Source organism: Sus scrofa, chromosome 1, assembly GCF_054392235.1.
Source record: "Sus scrofa isolate SSC_HxYL_T2T_F1_AM1 chromosome 1, Sscrofa_HxYL_maternal_Yorkshire_Landrace_v2.0, whole genome shotgun sequence".
NCBI lineage: Eukaryota > Metazoa > Chordata > Mammalia > Artiodactyla > Suidae > Sus > Sus scrofa.
Window position 1 is genome coordinate 192,571,072 of NC_139383.1, and position 15,623 is coordinate 192,586,694.

The 15,623-nt window shown below is 43.8% G+C and overlaps 1 protein-coding gene across 4 annotated transcripts in view; it reads right to left on the reverse strand.

The window, feature by feature from the left end:
- Positions 1-14,633, reverse strand: part of NID2 (nidogen 2) — a 73,604-nt gene extending 58,971 nt beyond the window's left edge. For all 4 annotated transcript variants that reach the window (XR_014818860.1, XM_021101930.2, XM_021101914.2 and 1 more), the window contains exons 1-3: positions 14,349-14,633; positions 13,408-13,716; positions 4,761-4,993 (exon numbers count right to left, since the gene is read on the reverse strand). Coding sequence is in view for 3 of the 4 variants with exons in the window: in XM_021101930.2 (XP_020957589.2) it covers positions 4,761-4,993; positions 13,408-13,716; positions 14,349-14,570 (764 nt within the window). In the remaining variant the exon portion in view is untranslated. The remainder of the gene's footprint in view (positions 1-4,760; positions 4,994-13,407; positions 13,717-14,348) is intronic.
- Positions 14,634-15,623: the final 990 nt, after the last annotated feature.

The window sequence follows — 15,623 nt, forward strand, 5'->3', positions numbered from 1 at the left end:
CTTAGAAAACTATAAAAGCTTCAAAGAGTAGGAAAATACAAATTATGGCAGATAAAAGCTAAATAAAATAGCCTTCTAATTAAATACAAATCACTACCCTGGCTTTCGTCATTGTGCATAATGGGAGCGTAGCCAGTTTGAGTTTATGCAAAAATCCAAGGTCATTTGGAAAGCTCAGTCACAACAGAAAGAACTTAATTTATTTCCTAGAAAGGAAAACAAGGCTACAAAATGAGATGACAATGCCTTTCTCCCCAGGCTGTTAGAAGGATTAAATTAGAACATCACTATTTGAAACATGAAAAAAAAAAAAAAAAAAAAAAAAGAAAGAAAATCACCATTTGGAGTAGATAAGCAATGAGATTCTGCTGTATAGCACAGGGAACTGTATCTAGTCACTAGTGATGGAACAGGATGGAGGATAATGTGAGAAAAAGAATATATATATGTATGTGTGACTGGGTCACTTTGCTATGCAGCAGAAATTGACAGAACATTGTAAATGAACTATAATAATTTTTTTTTTTAAAAAAAAGGAAAGGAAATCACATGCTCAACACAGGGCTCTGCACATAGTAAAGACTTGAAAACCACTGTTTTCCAGGAGATGGAAAAGTATAAACTCAATGCAAATGTGTGCATTCACATTTAAATATGCCAAAGAAGAGTTATGACAAACACACTATGAATTATTTAATTTATGACCTCTGTGCTTATAATTGTAGGACAAGTTTGGGGAAGACAAGGATTCCATTGACTGGGAAGTTCCTAGACTAGGGTCAAATTGGAGGTACAGCTGCCAGCTTACACCACAGCCACAGCCACATGGGATCCAAGCCTCTTCTGCAACCTCAACCATAGCTCCCAGCAACACCAGATCCTAAACCCATTGAGTAAGGCCAGGTATTGAACCCACATCCTCATGGATACTAGTCAGGTTCTTAACCTACTGAGCCACAATGGGAACTCCGAGAATACCTGTTTTCTAGAGATGCATACTGAAGCACTGAGGAGTAAATGGCATGCTGGTTCACTTATTTTAAGCAAAAAAGAAAAAAATGATGAAGATGGCAAAATGTCCACAGCTTGTAAATCTAGATATTTCCCTCCACTTTCCTGTGTATTTTTGAAAATGGAAATAATGAAAAGTAACACAGAAGATTAAATTGAGGAATGTTTCTACGATTTGAAGGTAAGAGAAGGCCTTCCTAAGAATAATCCCAAGAGCTGAAATCATCAAGGAAAAGGCCCATACCCTGGACAACCCTAAACGTACATCTTCTAGATCATAACTAACTTTAAAGATGAACACCTGGATAAAAATATGCATAGCATTTGAGAAGAAGCATCTTAACTATATTGTTCTTATGTGTAAGAGGTCTTTGTAAACACCTAAAGAGAAAACAGCAAAGGATACAGACAGACAAGTCACAAAAAAGATAAATGGCAATTAACCATATGAAAATGTGCTCAGTTTTACTAGTAATCAAAAAAATTAGAGTGAAAATATGAACATTTTATACCTATCAGATTCACAAATGTTAAAAAAGAATATAAACTGGTAGGAAACAGGCACTATTAGTCACAGCTCTCCATTACTGATAAGAAATGTAAACTGGTGCAACATTTCTGAAGGGTGATTGGTTAACATACATTAAAATGTTAAACTGCGGGAGTTCCCATCATAGCGCAGCAGAAACAAATCCGACTAGGAACCATGAGGTTGCGGGTTTGATCCCTGGCCTCACTCAGTGGGTTACGGATCCAGTGTTGCCATGAGCTGTGGTGTAGGTCGCAGACACGGCTCAGATCTGGTGTTGCTGTGGCTGTGGCGTAGGCCAATGGCTATAGCTCTGATTGGACCCCTAGCCTGGGAACCTCCATATGCTGCAGCTGCAGCCCTGAAAAGGCAAAAAGACAAAAAAAAAAAAAAAAAAAAAAAAAAAAAAGGTTAAACTGCATATATTCTTTCTCAATAATTCTACTTTTAAGAATTTTTTCATTTTTTAAAAATTTTATTGAAGTATGGTTGATGTATAATGCTGTGTTAATTTCTGCTGTACAGCAGATTGACTCAGTTTTATATACATAATATTATTTTCATGTTCTTTTCTGTTATGGATTATCACAGGATTTGAATATAGTTCCCTGTGCTATATAGTAGAACCTTATTATTTATCCAGACTATCTATAATAGTTTGCATCTGCTAATCCCAAACTCCCAATCCAACCCTTTTCCCACCACCACCCCCTGGGCAAGCATAAGTCTGTTCCCAATGTCTGTGCTTCTGTTTTGTAGTATTTTAAATTCCACATGTAAGTGATATCATATGGTATTTGTCTTTCTGTTTGACTTATTTCACTTTAGTATGAGAACATCTAGGTCCATCCATGTTGCTGCAAATGGCATTTCATTCTTTTTTATGGCTGAGTAATATTCTAAGAATTTACTTTTCAGACAGCTGAGAATCTGAGCAATGAGTAATATTTGGTTTACTGCCACAATAATTATAAAAGGAAAAAAATCAGAAATAAGCTAAATGTTAACAAGATATTGTCTTAATAATTTAGGCTATAACATGAGGCCATGTTGTACAGCCTTCAAATAAATACTATAAACAGATATCTTACTGCTTATAAGACAGTGATAAATGGGAACATGCCATATGTATAACTAAAGAACCATTTTGGTTTTTAAAAGGTTTTGCATATGGCCAAAATTCTGGAATGTCCATTAATAATGGTTATCACTTGAAACAGTGATAATCTTTTTATTTCATATTTATCAGCTTTACCTGTACTTTTTTGTTTTTAGGCACAGATTATACTAAAGAAAAACTCTATCAGTCATCTTGGTCTCCTATTTTCCACTTTCAGTCAAGCAACTCAGAGGTTTTTAAGGAAGCATGAAAGATGAGGTAGGAGTTCCCACTGTGGCTCAGCAGTAATGAACCGACTAGTATGCATGAGAAGACAGGTTCAATCCCTGGCCTCACTCAGTGGGTTAAGGATACAGTGTTGCCATGAGCTGCAGCGTGTAAGCTGCAGACATGGCTCAGATCCCGCACTGCTGTGGCTGTGGCTGTGGCTGGCAGCTATAGTTCAGATTCGACCCCTAGCCTGGGAACTTCCACATGCTGCATGTGCGGCCTTAAAAGGCAACAACAACAAAAAAGAAAGATGAGGTAGGCATGGAAGGAGGTAAATGAAACGATGTGTGGGTGTATGCACGTGTATGTGTGTCTCTGTGAGTTCTTGGGGCCTATGCGGCTGTGGTGGAGGAGCACACATGCTTTTTCCCACAGGCTTTTGGCCCCCACTGCCTCCTGTACCCTGAGGTGTCAGCCTGTCTTCCCACACTCTGGTGGAAGTGTTGAGTTGTTTGTCCACCTACGAGAGTGCAGACTGCTAATGTGCAGGGCTTGAGCCTTACACATCTTTGTCCTTCCAGCATTTGGCCCACAGTGAGCTCTTAATGATATCTAAGAAGCAGAGAACCTGTGGGCCCCAGAGCACAAGAGAAGGAAGCAACCAGGGGAGAGAAAACAAGGATCTAAGTTTTCTCCAGAGTCAGGACTAAAAGTAGCCTCAGTGGAACCCTAGAGATGCACAATGTGGGTGCCTAGAATGGGAAAGCTGGCCAGCATTCAGCCTAAAATAAACAGCTCAGAGCTCCAGGCTCGTGTTTGAATTTTGGCTTTGCCACTTCATAACTTTGAGATTATAGGCAACTTAATTTCCCTAAGCTCATTTGTCACATTGAGAAAAGAATAGGACTTACCTCCTGAGATTCTTATGAAGTTTTAATTAAGAAAACTTCTGGAAGTTGTTTAGCACAATGTTGACAAATCATAAGCTCTCAATAAATGTTAGCTCTGAATAACCCTATTTGGCTGTAGGGCCGGCTCTCTGGTCTCTGAGTAGAGTGGATGGCATGCAGCGTGTAAGGTGTTCCAATACCCAGGAATCATATAATGAAACTGAGAGGGTCAAGGGAGGCCATGTAACCAATGTGTTCTCTCTGGCTTCTAGGCTGGTATTCAGAGAAGGGATAAAAGCAGTGCTATTTTTTTTAAGCTGGAGAATTAATCATTATCAGCGGGTGCCAGCCCAGATACAGGGTGTGATGTGGACAAGCAGAGCGAGCTCATGTGATGGAACTAAGGAATGTGCTCGCTCCCAGGCATTGCATGGAAAACCCATCAGGACAATTTCAGATAATGAAGCCGTTGAAAAATCCTGAGACTTCTAAAACTCCACCAATCGGTCAATCGGTTTGGTCTTTTTTTTTTTTTTTTTCCTTCCAAATTTTACTATTCTTAATTTAACTTTTAACACATCTCTGTCTAAAAGACTAACTCACAACGTCTCCTCCTGAAATGATTAACCTGGAAAAACCTCAACCTGGGCAGTTATATTACTGGCTATTTTTATGTGGTTCCAAGAGCAATGTTTTCCATAGCAAGCCTCAGTGGCTGGGCCAACACTACAGAAACACACACACACACACACACACACACACACACACAGAGTGCTGCATTTCTGCTATCTTTAGCCAATAAGGTAGGAAAAATAAAAGACCTTTCATATTTTGGTCAACACATTCCTCCCAGGGTCGAGTCTAGTTCCTGGTTTTGACCTGATGTCTTGCTTAGAAACCAGCAAGATATTATTTAATGGTCTTTGGCCACTCAAGTTTGGTCAGCTCCTAAGGGTCCTCACATTCCCACAGGAAAGGGCTTAAGCCCTGTGTTACTTACTGGTAGAGATTTTTCACAGACTGTTCAGTGCTAGTCAAGCTGAAATACTGTCCCTCTCTCTTCAGGTCATCGACCTCCCCTCGGCTGAAGCCCACCCGGGCTGGAAGTTCGAGCTGGACATTGTAAGATTCTTTGGGGCGGGTTCCAAAGAACTGAAGGCCATTGGCAGGATAAAGAAAGAGGGCGTAGGTATCAGACTCATCAGATGCCAGAACTGCCTGGAAAGTATTCAGCTGCGGAAAAAAAAAAAGGAAGAAGAAGAAGGAAATATTCTTAATCTAACAAACAAATCCAAAATGATGCAAGCAAAGCATCATGAAATGCAAAGGGCTGTCCCCCTGCCTGGATTTCTCTAAATTGTTTTTATACATAATATTCTTTTAAATTTCCTCTCCAAGTACTAAATGACATTTTATAAGCTATATGATTATAATCATGTTTTATGGATGTAGATTAATAGCTGAAATCTGCATAGGTAAAAAAAGGTTAAAGAAATTTTTTTAAGGTTTCAAACTTCTTTCATCCAAACTTTTTTCAGAGCTGAGAGCAAGCAGCAAAATTAACTTGTACATTCCCACAGCTACTGCCCTGGACATTCATCTAGATCATTCCTTCCTTCCTTCATACACTTATTTATTGAATGACCATCATGGGCAGGGATGGTGTGAGGCACTGGCCCATCAAAAGGCCTCCTTATTATTCTCACAGTCTCACTTTTTATTCTCTTCATCTACCTTTTCACACCAGCACCAGAGTTACCCCACCCTCATTTCTCAGATGAGGAAACAAAGACATAGAGGCTAACAGACAGAGGATAAGGTCAAGTAGCTAGTATGCAAGGGCAGGCTGGCCAGCTCCAGAGTCCCTGCCCTGCACCCCTGCACAACTGGGCCATCCTAACCACTCCTCCACCTGGTATCACAGAGGATTTGTAAGCTGCCTCAAACTCTCTTCCCAGGCTCAGATCCACTGCATCTTCATCAGATTATTTGAGATTGCCCATCTGCCCCATGTACTTGGACGCCTCTGCACAACTGCTTATGCTTCCCTGTGCCTAGAAACCCTCCTGACCTTCTAAGGCAGCTTCTCTGAGGGGTTTTACGATACCCGGTAGATTTATCCCTGTTCTCTGACCTTTCATAACATCTTTGAGAGTGTTTCTAGAGAGCGTGCATCTTGGATTGCCTGGTCTCTGCTTATGTGTTTGTAAACTCCATTCATTAATTCATTTGTACATTAATTCCAGCAGCCAGAGCCCTACTAAACACTGGACATTAAGTCTGGTGCAAAGGAGCAAAGGATGGGAGGCTCTGCCTAGGATAGTCTCACAGCTTAGGAGAGGAAAACAGCCATGGCTGGAATTCTAGGAGAGTTGCTGGAGAAGGTAGCAGAGGCCAGAGAGGAGGGTGTGGGCCTGAGACCTCAGGGTTGGGGTGGGAGGCGTCGCAGAGGCTGCCGTGAATGTTGATAAACACTGTAGGAGCCAACGAAGACCAGACAGAGCAGCCAGGAGCCTGAAATAGCCACAAACTCAACACCCATGTCCTTATAGAATCACTCCTTAAAGTTCAATTTACTCCCCTATTTTCAACAAGATACTTTTTTGCCTTTTCCTGCATCCAGCTATCTCCCTCAACCCAAAGGGTCAGTTAATGGTGCTTGATTATCTTTATCTTTTTATTTTTTTCTTCTTTGGTTGTTAGAGGGAAATTTTTATTTTATTTTATTTTTCTCGGAGTATAGGTGACTTACAATGTTGTATTAGTTTCAGGTGTACAGCAAAGTGGCTATGATATGTATAAATAAATCCCTTTTTTCCCATATAGGTTATTACATACTATTGAGTAGATTTTCCTGTGATACACAGTAGATTCTTGTTAATAACTGATTTCATACAGTAAATTATACAGTAAATGCCTACATGCTATTCCCACCCTTAAAAAGAAGGCCTCTGGAAACACCTCCCTACTAAAGCCCACTCCTTTTACAATTCAGCAGGGAACAGGGGAGGTATTTATAAATACCACTACTTCCTAAATAATGTGGCTTAAAACCTTATTTACTGCTAAGTAGTACTGTTTCCCCATTTTGCTAGACAGACAAAATTAGGCAGAGAGAAGTACATCACATTTTACTAAATAAAACAGCAAACAAGAGGCCTGAACCTGCATTCTATTCTGTCCTGGGTCCTTCCTACATGGTACTCAAGCTCTTTCTAAAGTTAATTCTACTTTTCCATGTTTCATTTCAAAGTGTAGCTTGGAGGATTTGCTTACAGGACAAAGAAACTCAGGTGTTAAAATGCTTTTCCAGGAGTTCCCGTCACGGCGCAGCGGAAATGAATCCGACTAGGAACCATGAGGTTGCAGGTTTGATCCCTGGCCTCACTCAGTGGGTTAAGGATCCGGCGTTGCTGTGAGCTGTGGTGTAGGTTGCAGAGAAGGCTCGGGTCCCGAGTTGCTATGGCTGTGGCATGGGCCGGCGGCTGTAGCTCTGATTAAACCCCTAGCCTGGTGTGGCCCTCAGGTGCAGCCCTGGAAAAGACAAAAAGCCAAAAAAAAAAAAAAATGCATTTCCACAAAAAAACCAAAATGCTATCCATCCTCTCTTAGTTCTCCAACAGAGAAAAGGTCACTTTGCTTGGCTTGGCTTTTTGTGTTTCCTTCTTTTTTTTTGAGCTCAGAAACTTAAAGACAGGGGGCCTAGTATATTTGCTATTGTTGTCGTTGTTGATTGTTTCATCCGGAAAGCTTGACTTCTCCAAAAACAAAAGGCAAGGGATGTTTTCTAGAATTTCTGAAAGCTCGGAAGCTATAACTTCTGCCAAATGTAAACAAAGGCTGTTCTGTATCATGTCTGTACAGAATACATACTACACCATCAATGAGTTGTGACTCAATAGCTTCAGAGTTTTACTTCAGTTGGAATAAAGTTCAATTAAGGAAAGAAAGGTACCCAAGGAAGGAGAAAGACTGTTTTAAACACTAAGCTCTTAAAGCTCCTGGTATTGACTGCCCACAATAAACGTCAGATAGGAGGAATCCTGGTTTTAAGTCTAGAGAAATTCTATAAGATAAGGAAGTCCCATAGATGGTGAAGGAATTGAAAGGGATTGGGCGGGGAGTAAACAGCTGCGAAGGGGAGAGGCTGGCTTTTTACTGGGGGTCTGGGTATTTAGCACTTTATTTTATTCATTCTTTCGGCCAGTCAATAAATTCATTTCAATGAAAATTTATTCAGTGTCTTTCATATGCCATCCCTGAAACAAGCCCTTATTACAGGTGGCAAGTGGTTATTGAATCTACTTGTCTCCGCTGAAATAGGCAAATAGAAGAATTTTAAATAGATCCCAGATGGGGGCCAAAAAAGTTTGTCTGTTTACAAACCACCTGCCCGCTCAATGACCACTTTTAAAGCTCTCTCTTGGTTCCACAACTTTCTACATCTAACCTCTAAAAAGCCCACTGCATGACGTCCTGCAGGCCTCCTCCCCCCAGCGCACTCCTTGACTGGCTTCCAGACCAGAAAGGTCTTCGCCTTCCTAGAGAAAAGCCTTCGCGAGAAACCCCACATGCTCCAGCCCTGAAGGGAAAGCCTCAGATGAGCTGCCAAGCCCCACAAAAGGGTCACCAGTTCCCAACTCCCCCAGGATCCTGGGGCCACCATGGGAAGACATGCGCAGGGCCAGTGCTGAGAGCTTCAACATCTGCCATCCTGTTATCAGCGAGAAAAGCCAGAGCCCTCGGCAGAAGCCGGGCAGGGCCAGGCTCTCCCTCCCAGGTGAAGGACACCACTAATCATTGTTGCCTCAATGCTCTGCAGAGCCAGGCTGGTGGATACAAGCATGCTCTTCAACGAGTTCCTAGATTTTGCAATTATTTTACTTTTTGGCCTTTTTAGGGCCATACCTGCAGCATATGGAAGTTCTAGGCTAGATAGCTGCAGCTGCTGGCCTAGGCCACAGCCACAGCAATGTGGGATCCGAGCCGCATCTGCAACCTACACCACAGCTCATGGCAACACCGGACCTATAATCCACTGATCGAGGCCAGGGATTGAATCTGAGTCTTCATGGATACTAGTTAGGTTCTTAACCCACTGAGCCACAATGGGAACTCTCCTCCTGCACATCTTATGTTACTGCCCCACACCTGCCTTCCATTTCTCCAGCTGCAGCTCTATTGGCCTTCTCCCAGGATACACCACAGGCCAGAACAATCTCTCCTACTGACTCATTCTCAATATCCATTCTTTCAGCCCAACTTAAATCCAGACAACTCCCTGTACCACACAGATCTGTGTAGCCCAGTTCTCCATCCCCCTCATTCCTCAAACAACAACAACATAACATGTTCCCTACTCCCCCACCCCCCAAAAAACACAGCTAAAGTAAACACTAGTCCTCTTTATGTTTCCTGTTAAAAGTTCTTTGAATGTCAACACCATGACTTCTTTGCTCTCTGGAGTACCTATGACAGTTCAAGGAGTCTTAGATTGAGAGAACTGATATACACATTTGTTCATATGTTTTTAGAGGCAGTTACACCTTGACATTCCTGCAATATCAGGTACCACACATCCTGTCACACCCACCATGAATATTCATGGTGAGAAAAGGCAACAACTGAAATAGTGTTAGGTGGTAAAGATGCCATTCCTCTGATATCTTCAGGTTTCCAGGAACTCTGCAACATGAGGTTAGTAGGCCACAGTTTAAGAAGGGCCTTGTAGTACTCACAGAGTCCTTCATGCAAAGCATATTACTGTTGGCTAAAATCTATCTCCAAAGAACTATGAAAACAAGAACTCGTGTCCCCAGGGCTCTTCAAAGTATGCAGAAGAACCTTCGATGTGGGTAATTAAAGAAACATCCTCTCTCCAAACACAATCTTTATCTCTTTTCTAAGTGAAATTCTGAAACCAACTCAGCACTTGGCCATGTCTGAAGACTGATTTTAATTAGAAAAGTAAAAGAGGTGGATTCTACAACTCTCCGCCTACTTCGCCGCCCCCTCAAAAAAACAAAGCCCAGACATTGCAATTTAGAAAACCTTGTATTTAAAGAGTCCTTATGTAAAGGACGTACATCACAGTTCGCTTACAAGATAGAGAAATAAAAGAACCAGAATCTGGTCCCATCAGGCCAAAGTGGAGGAAAACAGATAGGCTGAGCATCTTTACCATTAGGGCTAAGACCACAATGGCTACTTGAAAATGTCACCTTAGTGAATTCTCGCAACAGTCTTGTGAGGTAGGTATAGCTCCCTCATTTTACAGGTTAGCAAACTAAGACTGAGACTGGAGCATTGCTTCCAAAATCACTGGACAACCTCCGTGAACCATTTCTTTCAAAGTGTGTTTGATTGTCATTATCTTCACATCTGCCCTAAAGGTTGCCCAAGAGAAACTTTATTCCCATGCTACAGATGAAATTGAGAAAAATAACAAAGTCACCTAGTCTGTATGATAATTTTCAGTTTCAAATAAGCCCTGATAAAGTTGGAATCCTAAAGCTCTAGTGTGATCTCATCACCCAGAGATTGTGTACAACTGCTCATCTCTCCCATTCATCTCACTCAGCTTAACACTGTCTTTCTTTTCTCTGCTGAAAAAGTAAGATAGATGCACCTGAATTCCTTTCAGAGCACTGGAATACTCATTTGGAAGAAAGAAGGCATCAATAGGGTCTTGGCAGATTTTGTTTTAAGTTCATTCTTCCTTTGAATGAAATATGGCTCCAAGTACTCTTCTGGTACTAACATCACATCATGACAATAAAACTCAAGCCTCATTTATTGGAAGTCTTGGGAAAGGCACAACTATCATTATGTCTATCTACATCACTTGTGCCAAGGAAATGGGTCTTGCATGAAAAGTCTGGGTAAAACAACAACAACAAAAACCTAAGAATCAAGAAAATTGTATCCTCAACCCGCCTTTGCCTTACTCAGTGCAGAATTCTGGACAATCACCCTAACAGCAAACAATAAGTCTTGCCATACTTATCTGGCAGCATTGTTGTGGGAAGGCAGCATTGTTGTGGGGAGACAGCATGATAAAATGTTATTGGAAGAATTAACAAAATAAGCTTAAAAAAAATATATATATGTAATAATTGTCTAGGTAGTCTGTCTGTCCTTTAAGCCCTTACCTTCTCAATACAATCAAAAAGAGCTCTCAAACACCAACCAACTTCCTTCAAAAGCTGCCAGACACCAAAGAATCAAGTCCAAACTCCTATTAGAGCACAATCTGCCCCCACCCCACAGCCTTCCCAGGCTCATGTCCCACCACCCTTCCTCTTCAGTAATAAGAACCCATGTGATGCCCTAAACACAGTACACATTGTAGTAAATGGGTGACATGTCATGTGTTCTTCTTTCTTCTTTCTAATGTTCCATTCTGCTTAATACAGATTTGAAGACAATTCACAACGAAACCTTCCCAGATATGGTCTTTTAACCAGGGATGGGTAGAGTTAGTCTCTTTAAGTCAATATGTTACTACACTTATATTGAAAAATAATCAATTATTGAAAAATAATCAATGTCCATATTAAATTATGAGATCCTTGGGAGTAGAGAATGTTTCCTTTCAGAATGTGTATACCAGTCCTGAACTACTCTAAGTGTGCAAAAAAGATTTGTTGGATAAATACATCTCAACTACAAATTACTTTAAATTTATAATTTAAGTATAAATTACTTATACACACAAATGTGAATATGCCACAAATAAGATAAACGTTTAGAAAAGAAGACTAGAAGAAACATAATAAAGCATTAGCAGTGGTGACTGCTGGTTAGTAGAATTATAAATAATGTCTACCTTCTAAACTTTGTATTATAGGCATGTTAAACTCAATTTTAAATGTTTTTCAAACTTAAAAACAAAAATGAATGAATGAATGCAACATACTTACCTTATTCATCTTGCTCCAAACCCCTACCTAGCCCAATGCCCTATACAAACAGGGTGCTCAATATATTTGTTTGAACTGAATGTATTCTGTTGAACTTAATGACTGAAATGTCAAATCTATGCATTAACAAAAATTCAGTAAACTAAATCACTTATTGCCTGACCAGGAAAAAAAAGAATGGCAAAAATCAGTTCAAATGGAATTCCCCTTGTGGCTCAGTGGTAATGAATCTGACTAGTATCCATGAGGATGCAGGTTTGACCCCTGGCCTCGCTGAGTGGATTAAGGATCCAGCTATCACATGAGCTGTGGTGTAGGTCACAGACAAGGCTCGGATCTGGCATTGCTGTGGCTATGGTGTAGGCCGGCAGCTATAGCTCCAATTTGGTCCCTAGCCTGGAAACTTCCATATTCATGTGGTGCGACCCTAAAAAGACAAAAAAAAAAAAAAAAAAAAAATCAGTTCAAATGGTTTTTATTTCTAGATCTTCTTTGCTTAGTAGTGCCTTTAGGAAATGGTCCTCTTACAGCACACTGAACAAGAATGGTTACCATCTTGAATGACTCAGTGGGAGTGGGCAAGCTATTTAATCTCTCTGAACCTCAGGGAACATAGATGCCATCTTTCCGAAGCTAAGAATCATTTTGATAAATTAAAACAGAGATAAATTCAAAAAGTTTCAGTCCCTGGAGTATGATATTTTAGATTCAGATCTAACTTCAAAGGAGGAAGCCTTTATTTGTCCAGGAGTGAGGCAGTCACCTTTTGCCAAGCCACCCTGGCCCAGCCTGATGTCCATTTAGAGTACCTCAAATGTTGCTGCCAAGCCTAAAGACTGGTATAGTCTCAGATAGTGACTATGCAAGGAATCAAGGACAGTTTCCTGCAAAGTAGGAAGCATGTTAACCCATACCTGTAGGGCAATTTGGTAAAAGCTATCAAAACACCGTAAAAAAATGCATCTCTCTGGCCCACCAATTCCACTTCCTGGAATGTCAACTAGTGACATGGTAAAAAGATTTAGCTTTAAAAAAGTCCTTCCCAAACTTATAATAATGAAAAATTGGAAATAACCTTGCTGACCACTGGATGGAGTTTGCATATGCTAAAAACGTTGTAGGAATATATTTACATTTATTGATGTTATAGATATATTTATAAACATATTCACAATTTACTATTGAGTGAAAAAAAGTTACAAGACAGTATGTGCAGTGTGAACCCATCATTAACAGACAGTGATAAATACAGATGTGGACAGAAAAAAGCTCTGGCAGATGTGCATGAGACTTTAACAATGGTTATCTTTGAGTGGTAGGAAAATAAGTGGTTGTTCTTTTTTAAATTGCCTGTATTTTCTGATTTTTTTTCCTTCAACGAACATATAATTAGAAATAGTTCTGGTATTCTGAGGTGATTCAAAAAATAAACAATCTAACAGTAAACCCCCTTGTGTTCTAAGGGCCTTCTGCATGTGCATTGAGGCACTCATACCCCCTAAGCAGTTCTCGCAAGAGTGACCACCACTCAGAACCTCAGAAAAAGCCTGGAGAAAAGAGTCTTCTTCGCCTCCAAGCTACTTAGCCCTGGTGCCACCAAAGCATACATCAGGTTCAGCTGGCGAGCAGACTCAGGAGAAACTTCAAGCCAGTCCCTGGGTTCCAGTACAAAATTCAAACCCATCCATCAGCTTGCTCGGAGCTCAAGCATCTCTGGTCACTTACCTCTCCCGAGGGCGGGGCCCCGCGCTTGGGCTCCTCATAGGCGCCCACCCGCTCCCAGGTGGCCAGAAAGGCGTGGGTGGGGACGAAGTGCGCTGCAGAACGCGGGAAGCCAGTGCGCACATAGCGAGCAGCCAGGCTCAGAACATCTGGAGAGGTGTCCTCGCGGTACAGCACCCGGCCCCTGCCGTGACTTGTGTCGATGTCGGCCAGGAAGGGGGCGATGGCCGGGAAGTCTGTGGGGAAATCGTCGTCCACATACTGGGTCTCCCTAGGGAAGTCCTGGGTGGAGATGATGCCGTTGGTGCCCACCTAGGGGATGATGAGGGGGACAAAAAGGTGACGGTCGCGTATGTTGTAGGAAGCCCAAGGGCGGCCACCACAGGTCGGTACACCCGGCCTCCGCAAGGAGGGAAGGGAACCGCCCCGGGCATGAAGCGCCCTCTTCCCCATCGGCTGGAAACTCTTCTCCTGGTTCAGAGCGACCAGCGCAACTTCAGCCATCGTCCCACCCACCACCCCTACCCCATAAGCGCATGGCAATAGGTCCAGGAGCCCTAAAACCGGATCACCTATCTTCTCTCTTCCCGCACAACCCTGGAAAAAAAGCTCCAGGTCCGAGGAGGGAACACCCAGCTCGGCAGATGTTCACAGCTTTCTCGCTGCCCTAATTGGAAACCCTACTGGCCTCTTTAGCAGCTCCACCTGGGACGCTAATGCCGCTGCGAACAATTCTTCCTCTCTTGAAGCAAGAAACAGCGGATCCTGAAAAGCATCGATGCAAAGCCAGGTCCCACCCTAAGGACGCTCCAAGACCGACGGCCTTGCGGACTATTTCCTCCCTTCAGAAGGCAGGGGTTCGGTGAGATCCACGCTACACTGACCCCTGAGCAGAAGCTGCAAGAAATATGCCGCGTCCCTTACCAGGATGAAGCTCAACTTACATAGAGGTCGCTAAATTGGGCATCGTAGAAGCGCAGGGGAAGAGCCAGCTTCACCGCGGCTGAGCTTTCGTCGTCGCCTTCCTGCAGGAGTTGGTCCCCCAGCGACTGCCCGTAAGGGAATAGCTCGTCCGGCTGCAGCGCCACGGCTCGGGACAGCAGCAGTAGCAGCAGCAGCGGCGGCGCCCGCAGAGCTGGCCGCCTGGCCCCCCGGTACCCCCGCATGCTCGTTCGGCCCTGGGCTGCCCGGCGGCACAGCACTTCCCAGCCTGGCCTGCCAGCCCACTAGCCGAGCCGCGCCGGCCTCCAACCTGGATCACCGCGGGCGCCAGGGCGAGGCGGGACTTTAAGCCCGCCCTAGCCTGATTGGCCTCGTCCCTGAGCCTGGGACCAATTGCCGGCTCTGAGAAAGTTCGACAGCAGCCGCCACATCTGGTTCTCGTTAAAAGTTTTCTAAGGCAGCGGTCAACCGAGTGGCTGGACTGCAGAGGTGAAAGCCCCTGGCCCGTGCTTGGAACTACGCCTTCTCCTCCGCTTCCGCTCCCCAAAAGCTCAAGGGGTCACCTTCACCCCACCAGTGGAAGCCGGCCAGGGGTCCCGCCGAGACCCTCCCCCGGACCAAGTGGCCCGCACTGTCCGAAGGCAGCAGCGCTGCAGATGACCTCAGTGTGAAGGGGCACCCCGCGGCAGTGTGTACAGCTGCTAGCTGGCACGATGTGTCCCGCGCAGGCGAACAGGGCGAAGCTGGCGAGGTTTACGGTTTGAGCCCTGCCCTGGGGTCCCTGGCCGAGAAGCAAAAGTCAATGTCGCAGCCTCAGCTTCCTCGCCCGCTCCACTCAGAGACGCGATGCGGAGAAGCACGTTTGTATGGAGCCGGGAGTGGGGAGTCGGGGAGTGGGGTGGGTGGGGGGAGCGTAGCTGACTCCGAAATTCTATACCCCTCCCGAAGGCCGCCTCCAAGGAGGACTGGGCCACTGGGCCAAAATGCCTGCCAGTCCCAGTCAAGAGAGTTATTTACCTTCCCCGGGGAAAACCGCGCCCGGAGAAGCAATGAAACACGACTATGTGATGGGCTGTTTGGGGCGTGGAATGAGGCATCCGGTTTGGACACCAAGCAGAAATGGGCCACGGCGCCACGGTGGAGGGACTCTGGGTCTCTAGCCCCACTGTCTGTGGACATCTGAGCGGCCCGTGACCGCAGCCGCAGAGGTGGTAATCCGAGCTCTCTGCGGGACTGGAAACCACACAACCTCCAAACCAGATGCCACGGTGTGGGGG